At 58.4% G+C, this 15,725-nt stretch overlaps 1 protein-coding gene across 4 annotated transcripts in view; it reads right to left on the bottom strand.

Annotated features, from left to right (window-relative positions):
- Positions 1-15,725, bottom strand: part of Prdm16 (PR/SET domain 16) — a 282,822-nt gene that overhangs the window by 227,416 nt on the left and 39,681 nt on the right. For 2 of the 4 annotated variants that reach the window (XM_087214367.1, XM_087214368.1), the window contains exon 1: positions 640-13,803. The exons of 1 other annotated variant lie outside the window; for it this stretch is intronic. In XM_087214367.1, coding sequence (XP_087070493.1) covers positions 640-688 — 49 coding nt within the window. In that variant the 5' untranslated portion in view covers positions 689-13,803. Of the gene's footprint in view, positions 1-639; positions 13,804-15,725 lie in introns of those variants that run through there. One more of the 4 variants, XM_087214369.1, reaches the window with a different exon arrangement.

Genomic DNA, 15,725 nt, shown 5'->3' with positions numbered 1-15,725 from the left:
CTAGGAAAGGCGTCCTCCCTCCCACCACCCCGACCAGGCTGGCAGCCGCCACGTGGACCCTGGACCCCAGGCCCAGCGGGTGGGTGGCCAGCGACTCCACGGCCACCCCGGCAGCCTGGCTGTCTAATCCCTGGCTAATTCCCCTCGATTCCTCTGCTGGCCGATGGAGAGGTGAGCTCCTGGGTGCCACACGCAGGCGTGGGTGGCCAGACCTGCCGGTCGAACAAAAGGCCGCCTGTTCCTGCCTGTGCTTCGTCTCAGCTTAAGGACATTTTTGTCATTTTTGACCAGCTAATGTCTTGAAAAAGAAAGTAAGTTGTCTAATCGCTTTAAGTGTAATCTTTGCTGCTTCGAACACTCTAGGTGCCGATGCTGGCTTTGCCGGAGCAATTAGGCCAAGGTCCTTCCAGTGTTCTGTGACGCCAGCTGCTGGCTGTGCACACTACTCTTTCCTGGCTCCCTGACCAGGGAGGTGGCTCCCGAATGCCCCCACACACCCTTGGACTTGACCTCAGAAGCAGACCTGGCCCCCCGTGCAGATGGCCAGAGGTGGCTGGCGGGGGGGGGGCACGACATCTCCCCCTCCGTCCCCATGCTGCATGGTGCCTGCCACCCAGCACTCCCTCCCTCTGCGCATACCTCTGGGGCTAGCCAGCTCCTCATCTTCAGAAATCAAGGTGGTCCACATTGCAGGGACCTCCTGAAGTCCCAGGCTCCTCCCAGCCTGGTGCCCTCTGCCTCTTCTGCGCGAGTGCTGTCCTGGGGGAGCCTGGTGAGCACAGGCTTCCCTCTGTCCCTAGCAGCAGGATGGGGCACTCTGACCACTGAGACCCCTACTAAGGACGAGTCCTCTCTCTCCTCCCCGGACAAGGTGGTTGACCACCTCCTCCCAGGGTGGGCTTCGAGGCTGAGCCCAGACAGCCCGGGTCAGTCCTGAACAAGCCGGGTGCGGCTTCCTGGGGAGGAGGGTCTGGCCCATGTGGAATAACTGCATGGGTTCCCCACTGAAGCCCAGAGGCCCCCAGGCCTCTGTCTGGCAGGCGGTGCCAGCCTCACCCTCAAGGGGGCGCCCTCACTGCCCTCGGGGATGGTTAGAGGTGCCTGGAGCTGGGTCCAGCAGCTTTGCCACCCCTACAGAGTGGTGTTGGGAGTGAAGGAGCCACTCCCCCGTGGGTCAGCTGTAGAAATCAGACACCATCCAACATCAGGCGAGCCTGTGGGTGGGTCCTGACGAGGGCGAGGGGAGGTGCCCCAGATGGACCTGCCCCGGCGTCCAGTATCTCCGTGGACAGCCCTGCTGTCCACACACCACAGTGAGGACAGCAGAGCACTGGGTTTCATAAGCAAGTGCGTGGAGACAGTGGCTTCAGAAGCCAAGCTCCCAGGTTCGCCCACTGCAAAATGCCCCCAGGACTATCTCTAGGAAAGCACTGTGGACAGAGGCCCGAGCCCCAGGCCTGCCACCTGGAAATGCCCCGCCCCAGTCTGCCAGTGGGCAAATCAGCCCCGCTTCCCCTATCTGGGAAGAGCGAGCCAGACCGCAGTGTGCCCCTCACACTGGCCCTTAGGGTCAAGCTCCTGCACAGCCACCTGCTGGGTGGACAACCTGGCCTATAGGACACTGGGGACCCCAGTCCACTTGGCCTACCCAGGCTCCCTGAGAGGACCCCCCACCCCCACCCCAGACACACAGGGCCCAAGCATTGCACAGCACACCTGCCTGGTGCAGGTAACCAGCTAACTTCCCAAACCCAAAGCCGCAGCAGTGTTTCCTGTAAACATCTGTGGTCCTGCGGAGTTAAGCACAGCGCGGTGTCAATTATGAGTGTCTCCACTGGCTGGGGAAAGAAATGCAGCATTTGCAGTGATGAGAGGCAGTGACTCTGCCAAAACCCCTCGGCCCCCAGAATTCCTAACAGGATGTACCCAAAGCAGGTTGGGCCAAATGAGGGTCACGCTGCTTCAACATAAGGTCTGCGGTTATAAGTGAATCACCTCCAGGCAACAGAGTGGACAGGATGGCTCAAAAGCATTCCGGGCCTCAGGCGCACTCCACGGCTCTTGGAGAGAAATGTGAGGGGAGAAAAGAGGACAAGATGGAGGAAGGACAGATATTTAGAGCAACTTGAAGGGTCTGGGTTACATTCGGCTACCTTGATGAGGCTACTTCCTACAGCTCAACACTTGGTGGAATGTATGTGCCCCTCTGGAAGGCTCTGGAATGTTCTAGACAGCTCCAGGTGATTCCAGAAGGTTCCAGAAAATTCTCCACGCAGCAGCTTCCTTTCCTCTGTCCTGACACCATGAAATACTAAGATCCTATAAGACCACGTTTTCTGCTCTGCTGTACAGTCACATGGTCTTTCATCCCGGTTCCACAATCTGTCCTCTGTCTGTAGCCCTGGCCCCCTGGGTGCTCACAGTGCAGAGACTAGAACACAGATTCCAAGCCCCAAACTCAGAGAAATAAGTTTAAACCTTTAAAAAGTGCCCTTAATGCCCCATTGTGCCCTTGATTGCTCATTTCCCAACTATATAATTAGCACATAAAGAACTCTCTCCTCCAAATTAAATGGCAGTAATTGGGTTTTTTAAAAACTAATTTAAATCCTAAACCCTTTGAAAAAAAATTGTCATTGTTTACATATTAAATGGACTAGCATTTTAAGTCTTATGGGGCTAATTTAACAGCTTATCAAGGGACATAGGCTGGGAAGGAAGGAGGCAGGGAAGCCTGGCAGAGGCAGGAACAGCTCAGCAGAGCTCCCCAGCGGGGACCCCAGTGTGCTGGGCAGAGCCAGGGGCAGCAGCCTCCAGCCCCAGAGCTCCTGGCTCACCCGGCACACCTCATCTCCATGGAGGGGAGCCCACACCACCCAGACAAGCAGGGAGCCCTAGCTTTCCCAGGGGCGTGGAAGCATTTGCTTATTGTTTCTAGAACTGTCTCATTAAAATTATCTTCCTACATGCCAGGTAGTAAAGGAAAAGGATATATGAGTTTTAATTATTTCCACTTAAAACACTTTTTTCTTTTACTTTCCTGCTTTAAAAAAGTCCTTTTACTGCCTCGCAAGCACAAGGATCCAAGTTTGATCCCCGGTTCCAAAAAAAAAAAAAAAATCCTTTGAGGTAAAACTCATTGGGAAATCTTTTGAGCCTTGATGACTGGAACTATAAAATTTTAGTGAAAAATGTTTTTTAAAAAACTTGAACAAACGAAGAGAGATATCACATTCCTCAAAGGGGAATTCTAAAGCTTCCAATTCTCTTACCTTTAACCTAGAAATGTAACAGCATTACAAAATAGACCCCCTTTTCCCCCTTACATTTGAAACCCTGACCCCACAGTTTTCCTTGGGTGGTGGTGGTGGGGATAAAACAGAACAATGACAAGAAGTGTTTGAAACAGAGGAGGCCTTGCCTTTCCCTGAATTTAAATATCTGATCCGGAGTACAAAGATTTGACAAAACAAAATGAAATGACGAATGTCGTGGGTGTGGCAGAGTTAGGAGCAGCAGAGCCAGCCCCCGGAGGAGGCAGCCACACAGTCCTGCTGCGGAGGAAGAGGGACCGGTCACCGTCCCGGAAGGATTCAGAGCAGCGCCTCCTTCCCTCCCTCCAGCGACACCGGAATACAGGACGGGCGAGTCCTCGAGACAATGCTGGCATCATCTCCGCAAGGGACTGCTCGCCTCCAGGCCCAAGAGTGGGCAGGAAGCCTGTGAACTCCCCTTTCCCCAAATCTCCTTTCCCCAGCGGCATCAAAGCAAGGACTGCCCCATAGAAAACACAGCTTCCGGAAAAGGCGACCTCACTCAATAGAACAAGGTGAAAATTGTCTCCAATCAGCTCTTAAGAATGAAGAAACCACAGACAAAGGTCTCAAAAGGGAAGGCGGTGAGGTGGGGGCCCAGAAGAGAGGCGGGGATGCGGAGCAGCTGCTTGCTCCTCCAGCACCCCAGGACTGTAGAGGAAACCACGTGCAGGGGCAGCCAGCTGCTGGCAGTGCCCAGGCCTCCAGGGTCTCACAGTATCAGCCATGGGGTGCCCACCCGACTGTACCAGAGGGACATAGGCTCGCCCCGCCCAAGTCCTGTCGCCTCAGTGGTGTCTGCGCTTCTGCCCGGTTTGCTAAGGATGCGCTGGGCTGTGTGACTTTAAGCCCCATGTGCCTCCAGGGACAGCCCCAGCTCCCCGTGGGCTCCAGAGACCCCCACCACCCCTGGGACCCCAGCCAGCCAGGCCCAGCTGCAGGTTGAGACCCCAGAGCCATTCCCAGAGTCGCAGCTGTAGGGGCAGCTTCTCTCACCCCACCCCAGGAACCGGCCAGGCCAACACAGGACAGGGCGACAGAGAGGTCTGCTGGCTTCTCCCTGAGAGCAGAGCCTCGCTAGCTCCCCCAAGACCCTGGGCCCCCAAGATCCTGGGGCGATGGGCCGGCTGAGTAAACAGCTCACACACTGGAGAAATCTTTCTTCCGACTCTGTGGAAACCTCTGGGCCTGAGCACCGAGCCCAGCTGCTAAGGGCCCAGTAGGCCATTAAATGCTATCCTTGGTGGCTATGACTGGGGCTGCAGTATTTTTCATTAGTGTGTGTATGCAGCACACGCTCACCTCGCTCCTCGTGGGGACTCGGAGCATGGGCATAGCACACCTTAGTTCTCTGCTCATCCCCTTCTCCTTCACTCCATCTCTTCATCCTCTTCCCATCTGTACAAGCTCTAGCTCTCTACTTCCTATTATCTACCTTGCATTTTGCTCTTTATTTATAACTTGGGTTTCTCACAGAAGAGAAAGGATACGATATTTAAGCGTGTGTGCCTGATTTATTTCACTTAACATCATGGTCTCAAGGTGCCTCCATTTTCCTTCAAATTTTCCTCCATTTTCCTCCATTTTCCTTACTCTACCTTTCTGGTAGAGTAAGACTCCTTTGCACAGACCTTAAATACCACGTTTTCTTTATCCATTCATCTGCTAATGGACATGTAGGCTGCTTCCAAAATTTGCCTCTTGTGATTTATGCTGCTATAAGCGCAGGTATGCATGAATCGCTATAATATGTTGTCTAACTCTTTCTAGAATATTCCCAGAAGGGAAATAAATACCTGGGTCAAGTGGAATCCCTAGTTTTAATTTTTTGAGGAATCTCCATCCTGGAGGAATTTCCATAATGGTTGTACCAGTTTACATCCCCACCTACAATGTGGAAGGTGCATTTTTGTATAAAATAAGAATGCACTATCTAGTGAAAACTACTGGTAAGTGTGATGTAATTCATTACATTAGATAAGTTATATATAATAGAGTGGAGTAAATTATATGCACACATGTCTGTCACACACGTGGGGACTCGTGTGAGGCTCACGTATACCGAGGGAAGGACAGAGGAAGAGGAGATAGAGCCTGGCAGAGGCGATGGGTCCCATCAGCACCTGGGCTGGGAAGGAAAGCGACACCCCAGCGCCCTGTGGCTGCCCGCTCAGCCCCTCCCGCCGCCCAGATGGAGAAACTGAGGCTGGCAGCCACGGCGGTGACCTCCAGGCCAGGCAGTCCCCACAGAGCCCAGGGACAGTGGCACTGCGAGCACCCGGGAAACAGCACCAAGCACAGCAAGGCAAGAGCACACCGCTAAGCCGAGCTCCGCTGTGGCATCCGACAGCCAGGGACCACGCTCAGGTGGGCTGCAGACCCCGCCACCAGGCAGGGCCGAGGGACACAAGGGACCCGGCTCAGCCCCCAGGGACCACAGAGTGGGCAAGGCGCACAGCAGTGCACCCACGCACACTCCCACGCATGCACCACCGGGGTGCCTGCCCGGCACGCCCCACCCTTAACCCACAAGCTTTTGGGACACACTGCGCTCTCCCCCTCTCTAGCCAATCCTTTCAGCCAGCTGCCTCCACACAGGGGACAGCCGCCTCCTGGGTTCCTGAGTAGAGTCCTCCTCCACCCTCGTGCCTTCAGCCTGCAAGTCCCTACTGTGGGAGAAAATGTCACCCATTGGGAGCCCCCAGAGTGCTGGGGCCCTGGACTCTCACTTTCTGGGGCATGCGCAGGACATCAGACCAGGAAGAGGTACAGAAGCACGCTCAAATCGAACCTTAAATTCCCTACTTGGGAAGTCAAAGGTGATTTTCAGGCCCCAGGTTCATCAGGAAGGCACCAGGGATAAGCAACAACCCCAGGACCCCGGCTGCCGGGTCAGGCTGCCTGCTCCTTGCTTTCCTTCCCAGGGGCTCATTCGGTGGCCATAATGCAGACCTCGATCTTCCTTTCCTTGGACAAATGCAGCAGAAGTCTCTCTCAAACAGAACGGGGAGGCAACCTCTCAACAGGGCTGACGGAAGCCAGGTTTGCACTCAAGGGTCCTTGAAGTGGAAGGGAAGACATTGGCCCCTTCCTCAGCGATCGGCTGTGTAGCTGGAGGCTCCCCACAGGGGCCAGGTCCACAGCTGACCCTGGGCTCGGCACCTGGCACCCCACACCCTGGTTGCTCCGCCCCCGTCCCGAGGCACCCTGCACTGTGCTGACTCCGTGGGGACCCTGACCTTCCCACGAGCCCGGACGTCCCGGCCTCTGCTCTGCGATGTGGCTGACCTCTGACAGCAGTGGGCCTGGCCGGGGCGATCTGCCAACCCACGGCCTACTGTCCCGGCACAGGGGAAGCAGTAGCCTGGTGCAGCTGGATCATTTTACAGGCCGAAGGGATCTGCTCAGCAGCCAGGCTTCCAAAATGAAACCAGAAACCAGGTCTAATCATTTGAGCCCGATAAAGGTTCCCCAAGTGCAGGGAAGCCGGGGCTAGGCCGAGCAGGAACCAGATTCCTTTCTCCCCAGATGCATGGGCGTGTGGGCGACAGAAGGAGGGCCACTGGCTGCACCCACGGCGTCGAGGGGTGGGGGCCCTATCTCAAGAGGGCATCGTCTGGGTAAGATGATATCAGATGTAGCAAGCAAGGGAAGCAAAGTTCATGAAACCAACATACATCAGCTTTTGGCGAAGTGTATGCACCCTGTTCTGCATTTGAGGCACTCGGTGCCAAATTGTAGCTGGCTCCCTTGCCAGGAAGCCGGGGAGGTCAAGCGAGGACCGGGAAGAGCGCAAAGATTCCTCTTTAAAAAGCACAGCGCTGAAAGCTATTTTGAGTTTTGCAAAACAACAGGCTGTCTGGGTCTCTTTCTCCCTCTCCCTCTCTCTCTCTCCTCTCTCTCTCTCTCTCTCTCTCTTCTTCGGTCTTTCCCCTGTTCATTTTAAAACTCCTTGGAACTGCGTTCCCACCACCAGCCTCCAGCTCCCGTGGGCTGGGCTGAGCCTGGCGTGGCGGGGACGGACCCAGCGAGCCTGCACAGGACCGAGTGCCATCCGGCTGCCCTGCCAGGCTCTGGGGCCTCCCGGGTGCTGCTGCGGTAGGCGGGTAAGCAAGCCCCAATCCGAACAGGCCCCGACCAGCGGAGAGGGCAGAGCGCTGGGCCTGACCTCAGCACACCAGTGCCCGCCTCCCTCCCACGTGCCGCCCGGACTCGGAAGCCTTTCTCGACCACCCTTGCACCCTCCCGTCTGCGCGCCTGCGTGGCCCCCTGCCCTGTCCTGGCACCTCTGCCCGAATCCCGCTGATCTCGTCTTCCAGCAGGCCTCTTCTCTGCCATGTGGGCTCACCAGGGAGCCCAGGCCTCTGAGCCTCTGCTCCAGCCCTAGCCTCCGTGCCCCAGAGACTGAGGAGTCTAGCAGGATGCTGCTGGCACCGCTGGGCACATGCCCTGCGTCTCCAAAGCCAACCGGGTACCGAACCGAACAGTTCCTGAACATACCACCTGAGCTCAGGGCCAAGGGCCACCTGGACACTGCCACGAGACCCTCAGGCCTCGCCATGTCCATCTGCACAATGGGTCTGTCCCTGTCTGCTCCTGGGTTCAGGGACAGCCCCGGCTGGCTGACATTTTCCCAGGCGCATCAGGCCGGCTGGACAGCCACACAGACACAAGGGCCAGGGCAGCGCCGCTGCCTCTGCAACCGGAGGAGCCGGGCCAGGAAGGGGGGGCCAGCAGGACCCTGGCCCACAATGGTCCCTTTCTCCCCTCGTTTACTGAGACAGTTGAGTTTGGAATATTTAAACAGTTGTATATTCACAGATTGCAGGACCGAGACGATTACCTAGGGACTTGGTTCGCCAGCGATCAATGCATAATCAGATAACTGCCGCTTGCAGGCTTTGCAGGAAGATCAGCCCTCGCACGCTAATTCCTCGTGCTAATTAAGCAGCCTGTTAATTGCTCCCGGCCTCTAATGCCCCTGTCATTATGCTGTAACAGCCCCTGACAGCAATGGGCCCGGAGCTCGGCGCCCACAAAGGAGCTGAGCCCTTAATGAACCGGGGTGGCGCGGGGACCTGGGTCCCATTGGCCTTGCCCCTTTCCCGAGGCGTGCTCTGCTCTGAGGGGCCAGCACAGCGGGGTCGGTGCCCTTGAGCAAACTGGGCACATCGCAAATGCAGGACTGACAGCAAGCAGGACCGACCTGCAGGACCGACAGCAAGCAGCCCAGCTCTGAGGGAGCGGGGCTTTCTTTCTTCCCTGGAAGAGACAACCAAGGCTGGTGGGGTACAAATTGTCTCCTAAACTCACAACTAGTCCAGACCTGCACTGGGGGCACAGCCACACCAGCATCACACCTGCCTCACACCTGCGTCACACCTGCCTCACACCTGAGTCACCCCTGCCTTTACAGAGGACCTGTCCAGCCCTGTAGCCGCTCAGCCCTTGGAAGCTCAGAGCAGCAGCTAAGGGGCCCAGAGCAGGTTGCTGTGCCTCTGGGCCTCAGTTTCCCCCTGTGTGACCTGCTGGTCACACAGCTGTCCCTGGAGAGGTGCAGAGTAGACACCCATGCCCGTGTTACATGGGGGAGGCCCCAGCCAGGGGCTACAGGAGGTGCCTGTCCAAGGGCTGTCTTCTCTCCAGCCAGCTCTGGGACCTCAGGCCTGGACTGTGGGCTGACCATGCATAGCCAGCAGAAACATCAGTTCAGTGGGAAAGAGAAGCCTGACAGAGAAGCTGGCTCGGGTTGGCCTATCGGGCTTCCAGAGACCCAAGGCCAGGGCCCTGCACCAGGGAGTGGCCCCTACAACCAGGGCCAAACCAGTCTTGCCTTCCCAAGGTCACCCGGGGTCCTGGACCTCTTCCTGGGTCTTTTTGCCCCAGGGTCTGTCCAGCCCGGAGGAGGACTGGGCTGTGGATGGAGGACACCTGACATCAGCCTCGAGGCCATGAGGTTCACCCCCTTGCCAGGGTCCCCCCAGATCAGAGCGTGTCCCAGTGGCACTGCTACCAGCCTGGGCAGGGGCAGGGGCCTAGGCCTGTCTGACCCTGCCCTCCCTCTCCCCTGCCCGCCTGGAGCCTGGCAGGACCACTGATGCCACCTGAGTGACCATGCCTGGAAGGCACGGCAGCTTCCGCACTGTCTACTGCCGGTTACTGGCCAGTGGGTCACGTGTCCAGGCCACGAAAGCTAAGGGTCCCTGCCCAGGTCAAAGGCGAGGCACGGGAAAATAGACCTCCTTCCAGGGCCACTGTGCCCAGCACTCTGTCCAGCCTAGTCCAGCTCGTCCCCAGGACCCCCAGGTGTGGGAGTTCTTAGAGTGCCAAGGACGCCTTGTGCAAGGAGGTCACTCCCAGCCTGGGCACTGGAGCCAGCTTGTGAGAGAAAGGCAGGAAGTCCTAACAGGCCACCTGCGGAGGGACAGGGCCAGGAGCCAGGGTGCCTGGTGTACCAGGATGAGCAGCCCAGAGACCCCGTTCATTTACTCTTGACAAAGATGCTGGCCCTTCGTGCTACTCCCATGAAGAGAGGCCCCACAGCTGGGACTTGGTATCCCAGGAGTAAGCACTAGGCCTGGATTCCGGCCCAACCCCGGCCACCTCAGAGAGGAACAGAAGTGAAGGACTAGGGGTCACACCGTCCGGTCTCCGCTCCCAGCTCCAGCTGCTCTGGAGCCCTGGCTTTGGCCGTCCCAGGGAGAGGACGTGGGTCAGGCAGCCCTTCCCCTGGCCCAGCCACATCTGCCTCACCCGAGACGCCCGAGCAGTGGAGCTCCACTCTGCACCAGAAAGGACTCAAGAGGAGGAGGCACCTCTGTGAAACAGAGTGGCCCCAGGAAGCCCCTGCAGGCTCCAGGCTGCAGGAGGACCTGGTCCAGCCGAGTTTGGAAACAGCATTTCTTAACAGCCCCTGCCTTGCCCCACAGAAGCCCGAGACACACTGCCCCAGTGCTCTGTGGAAGACCGTCCCCTAGGACTGTGGGGCTGCCTCCTGAGGGACATGATCCAGGTAAATGGCCATAAGCACCCGCGGGGCCTGGCCTACCTGCGAGGGCCTCGGAGCACCCACACTCCAGGACCAGGCTGCTGGAGGACAGCACCAGGTGACAAGCTGTCAGTGTGTCAGGGACAACATCACAGCTGCCACATGCTGCCTGAGTGTGGCCACTTGGCGTTGCAGCCTTGGCAGCAAAGAGCCACGCAGCCTCCATGTAACTGGGGGCCGCTTCTCCAGGACACGATTAATGGGAGCAGTCCCTCAGCTCTCTGCACCCCACTGCCTAGAGCACAAGACAGACCCCCAGTGCTCCCGAGCCTCAGCTCCCTGCAGGGTCTTCCTGCCTGTCGCCCCCTTTTCAGATGTACCCCCTGGCCCGGCTCCCTGGTCCTGGTTTGAATTTTCAAGGCCAGGGCTGGTTTTCATTCCCAACAGCCGCCTTCCTAGGGCCTACAGGAAGATTCAACCTGTTCAAAGTAGAAATAAAATAAAATACAACAGCATCTCCCCACCCTTTATTAAATTAAAAATTCTGGCCAGTAAGGGAAACCCTAAATTTGATTTCCTCTCCTGGGCTCTGCCTCGTGGGGGGGCAGGGTAAGGAAGGGCAGCACCCTGGCATTTGTGCAGTCAGATGTATACTTTTTCCGCTCATATAATGATCCTTTCTTTCCCCACAGGCACTTGAGTTTTGTTTATTCTACCCAAAACCCTAAACTTCACAGGACTGCTCAGAACTGCCAAGGGGCCTGGGGGGCTGGGCAGGTCACCTTCAAGTGGCCCACAGGCCTCTCAGCAAAGCTTTAAAAGCAAATCTCGAGTCAGGCTGGTGAGAACCTACAAGGCGCCCAACCGGCAGGAAACCTACCAAGCCATGGTGGCTTTTCCGTGACGGACCACTGTGGGGCTGTTTGGGGTCACAACAGTGAGACACAGGGGACTGTCTCGCGGAGGGTCAAGGCAAGGTAGCTGGGGAGCCACTGGGAAGTCATGAGAGGGTGCGTTTTGGTTTGTGCCGGCGCCACTGCAGGAAGAGGCTGAGAGGGACGGGCAGCTGGGCCGCAGAGGCTCCGGCAGGCAGTCCCCGCGGGCCGCGCGCGGCTGGGTGGTGGCGGGGTGCAGCCTCACCCGCCTGACCTCCCCAGGCACTGTGTGCAGGAAAGGGGCTCGAGGTGCGGTGCCGTTCCCCTAATAAGATCCATACTCCGCCGGGTGCACGTTTAATATAAAAGATCTGGCGATACCCACTGCCCAAGCCCGGCGCTCTGGTCCAACTGAAAGGCCTTTGTTCGAGGAGATTAGAGTAGGATTTGCTTTCATTTTTCATGATGTTTCACTCACTACATCACCGAGGTTACTGACGTGGCTGCAGCCCCTCCTCCCCGCCACATCCCACCCAGGCCACACATTCCAGGGGTCTCAGCCCCCTCGGGACGGGCAGCTGGCTGGAGGGGGGCCTGCCTGGACACCAAGGACTGGGGCCAGGCAGTGCACAGCCTGGTCAGCCAAGGCCACCGTCCCCCAGGCCTGTGAGGCACTGCAGCGGCTCCCTGTCGACCCCTTTGCGGGGAGAGACCCACATCTGTTTCTGCGCATTCGGAAGCCCGTTCATTTTTCACTGCTGCCCTTTGTCCCACACTTCCCGGTCCTGGCCAAGGCTGGAGCCTTGCAGGCTATAGCAGGGCTCGCGGGTGTCCCCGGGCACAGACTGTTCTTATTGTGCTGCTTCCCACGACGCAACCCATGACGCTGTTCTTATTGTGCTGCATCCGAATCAGGCTGGTCTTTCCTGAGCCCGTTCCTGAACACAGCAGTGCATTGCTTTAGGTTTGTGCCATAAAAGCTGCTTTTAAAAAGCAGCGTCAGCCTCTTGCCGCCCCCGGTGCATTTTTCCTGAGCAGACCCTGGGCCTTGCTGGAGGGTGGGCTCAGGGGTCTCCCCGGGCAGGGGCCCCGGGCAGCTGCATCTTGCCAGGCCAGTGACCCCACGCAGCGAGGGCCCACATGGCCCTGCAGCCTCCCTGCCTCCCGGCCCTGCCTCAAGAGCTGGGTACTAATTGCAGCATTTTCTGCACGACAGAAAGAACAGAGAAGAAAACACCCACTTATGTTGTCCCAACACAAGATTCTGACATGTTAACAAGTTTATTCTATCCTGTTTCTACTCTAAACACAGAGGGAGTTCTCTGCAGAAGCGGGAAGTCGTCTCTAATGGTCCTCCCGGGCCCCCTCGCCCCCCTCCTGGCCACCCGGCTCCGTCTGGCTGGGGTCTCCCTGCACCCACTGCCCCGTCTGCATCAGAGGTGCTGGTGGGGTCTGAGTGCAGTGGCGGCGGAGGCTCCATGGCTTCCCAGACTGTGGGCTCCTCTTTCTTGGGTTTTAGGGGGGTGGTTGATCCTTGGGGGTCCCTAAAATTAGATGACTTGGTGGGCACCTAAAGTGGCCTTTTTTGTATACAATCCCCAGGTGCATGAACAAGTGCCAGCCACCTGCTGCTCCTATGGTCTTGGCCCAGCCGTGGGCAGCGTGTTGCCCTTGAGCATAGGGTTTACCGGGCTTCTGGCGTTCTTTATCTGCCCCACCCTGGGTGGCAATCAGAGTCCAAGTGAGCAAGGCAGCAACGCGAACCAGGCTGAAGCACACTAGCCACGTGCCCCAAGCCCCTTAGAACCCAGGGACAGATGGCTACCAGACCCAGGGTGGAGGGACACAAGGTATTTGTGAGACAGGGTGATACAGGGCCAGTGTGGACACCCTATAGATCTGGCCGATTCCTTAACTGCTTGCATCTCGAGCTCTGAAGTGATGAAGGCCCTGTGGCTGGGCTGGGCTCTTGTCTTCCTGTCCCCTCCCCACAGAAGCTCCAGGGCCACCTGTGGAAGCAAGCACCATGTCTAACAGGTGTACCATTTCCACCTGCTCCCCAGCAAGGAGGGCTTCGAGCCCTGGCCTCTCCTTGGGTCCCTTCCCCTTGGGAAGGAGCTGCCAGCCTCCTCTGCTCAGTGGGGCACAGCTGCTGGGCTGGGGAGGGCACTCCCCTTCCCTCTGTCCTCTCCAGAAATGGCCTCTGGGTGCAGCAGGGGCTCTGGGGGCTGTAGGGCTCTGAGGGGCCTCCCGCCAGCCCCTCTCCTCTCCCCGGCACCCTGCAGGCAAGCTATGTCCGCTGTGAGAACGACAGGATCCGGCGTGGCAAGAGCAGGCCTTTCTCAGCTCCTGCTGCCGCTTCCAGGCACCGAACTACCGCTCACAAGGAGAAAAAGAATCCATCGCGGAGTCTCACTGTGCAAAGCCGGCCCCAGCTGCACCGCCACATTCTTCTGCTCGGCCAGGGTGGCAAAATGGCCTGAGGACTGGCGTCCGGAACCCTCCCCGCGTGCCGCCCGACCCAGGGACCCTCAGACCAAGTCAGACGCGAACAGACAGCAATACCCCGCCAGCCCCAGCAGGAGCACCCCAACTCCCCCACGCCCAGGGCCGAGTTTGGGGCCACTGAGACTGTGCTGAGAACACTCGACCCCTCTCTCCCCAGCCGGGCCACAAGAGCCCCCCGCCCGCCCTATCCTTTCAGGAAAATGACTTCCATGCTGGGGTCTGGAGAGAAGTAATTAACTGGACCCAGAGGGCAAGCCTGCGGGTGGGTCACCTGCCTGGCTGAACAAAGAGCCACCACTGTGCGGGGCTGAGCCACGCCACTCCACGCACAACCCTCGAGGCAGGTGACACTTTCTTTTCCAGCGCCTGGTGAGGAGGTCCTGTGGCCAAGAGGGGTTTCAGGGCGGCCTGCCAGGCAGGGGGCATCCATGCAGACCCAGAGTCGATAGATGTCCAACCGGAAGTCACAAGCCAGAGAGCCCTCGCACAAAGGGCCTAGGCATGAAGGTGGCCCAAGAAGCAAGGGAAGCAGCTGAGGGCTGGGAGGGTGTCGGGGGATGATGCTGTCCCCACAGTCCACCCCCGATGGCAGGACATGCTTCCTCCCCACCTGCCCGGAGACCAAGCCACCCCTCAGCCGGGACCCTGCACACCTGCCCATGGCCAGGGTCTCTTCTTGGAAAAGTGCTGCAAAAAGCGGTGAGGGACCCTTCCATCCTTCCTATTGCTGGTGACTCGAGCCATCTGTCTGCACACTGCAAACCCACACACACGCTTGCACACACAGAGCCCTGTGCACATGGGCCTGGGTCTACACCCCTCACAGCGCTCAGGTTGACTCCGGGTCCAGCACATCTCTTGTCAGCTCTGAGCCCCAGCCCTGCACCTCACTGGGGCTCCCCAGGCCCTGGACAGGGGAGATACAGCCATCCTAGAGAGCCTCCCGCCTGTGACCCAAGCCTGGCCTCCCCTGCTCCCCCACCATCCCCTGGGACAGTGTGGCCCGAGCAAGGGTCCAGGTGTCCGAGAGCACTGCGGCCTGCTGCTCCCCATCGGGACCACCGAGAGCTCCAGTTTCCTTGGGACGAGGGTCTCTCTTGGTCCAGCTGGGACCCCGGCACCTGCCTCCTGCGGCAGGGATGTGCTCACAACTGTGGCTCAGCCCCGCTGGTCAGCTAGAGGCAACCCTGTCCCTGGACTAAGTGAGGGTACTGAATTTTATGGGGAGCCCTTGACCCCCAACCCAGACTCCTCACACTGGGGCAGAGGCTGTTTTCTGGCCTGACCCACACAGCGGGTTATGCAGAAGACAGCTGGGGCACAGAGGCGACACGGGAGCCTGGTGGGGAGGCCAGGGTGGATGACAACAGTGTCGGAGTGCTCTGTCCAGCCCCCCTAGACCTGGGTCTCGCCAGCTTTCCTGGGTCAGGGGAGCTGTGGAACAGGAAGGAGACTGCTTCCCCCTACAACCTGCCGGCCACTGCCTTCTAGCCACGGCTGAGTAGACCCTCGAACCCTGGTTTCAATTGGCCCCATTCCTGCACGGTCTAATCTGATTTCCTCCCCTTAAAGAGGGCCGCAGCCATGACCACCGGAATGCTGGGCTGACGCGCCTGGACCCTGCTTGCCATATTTGTATTTAAAGTGCCCTTGAACCTGGGCCAGCCTGGGGCAGCTCTCAGAGCCCGGTGTGGAGACCGAAAACCAGGAATGAATTACTCCAGAGGATGTTAACTGGAAAAGCCGTAGCTAAAAACCTTAGAGCAGAGAAGCATGAAAGAGGGGGTCTACCCCACAGAAGAGACGGGGCCCCCCCAGCAGCCCCATCCTAATCCTTCACATGGGCACTATAGGGTGCTGTGCCCACCAGCCACCCCCACCCCACCTCCAGGGCCAGGCATGAGCTCAGAGGTGAGGCCCACTGAGGTCCACAGCCTGAGGCCGAGTCGCCAGCCAGGGCAGAAGTCACAGGGCGTGGTAAGGAGTGCCCTCTGACCCCTGCTCCCACCTGGGCCTGCCTTGTGGCCAGGGAGACCCTGA

This window comes from Heterocephalus glaber, unplaced genomic scaffold (assembly GCF_053883595.1).
Source record: "Heterocephalus glaber isolate CG9 unplaced genomic scaffold, H.glaber_assembly_v1.0 deba00001447, whole genome shotgun sequence".
Taxonomy (NCBI): domain Eukaryota; kingdom Metazoa; phylum Chordata; class Mammalia; order Rodentia; family Bathyergidae; genus Heterocephalus; species Heterocephalus glaber.
The sequence above is the reverse complement of the archived record's forward strand: the minus strand, read 5'-3'. Positions and strand labels throughout refer to the sequence as shown.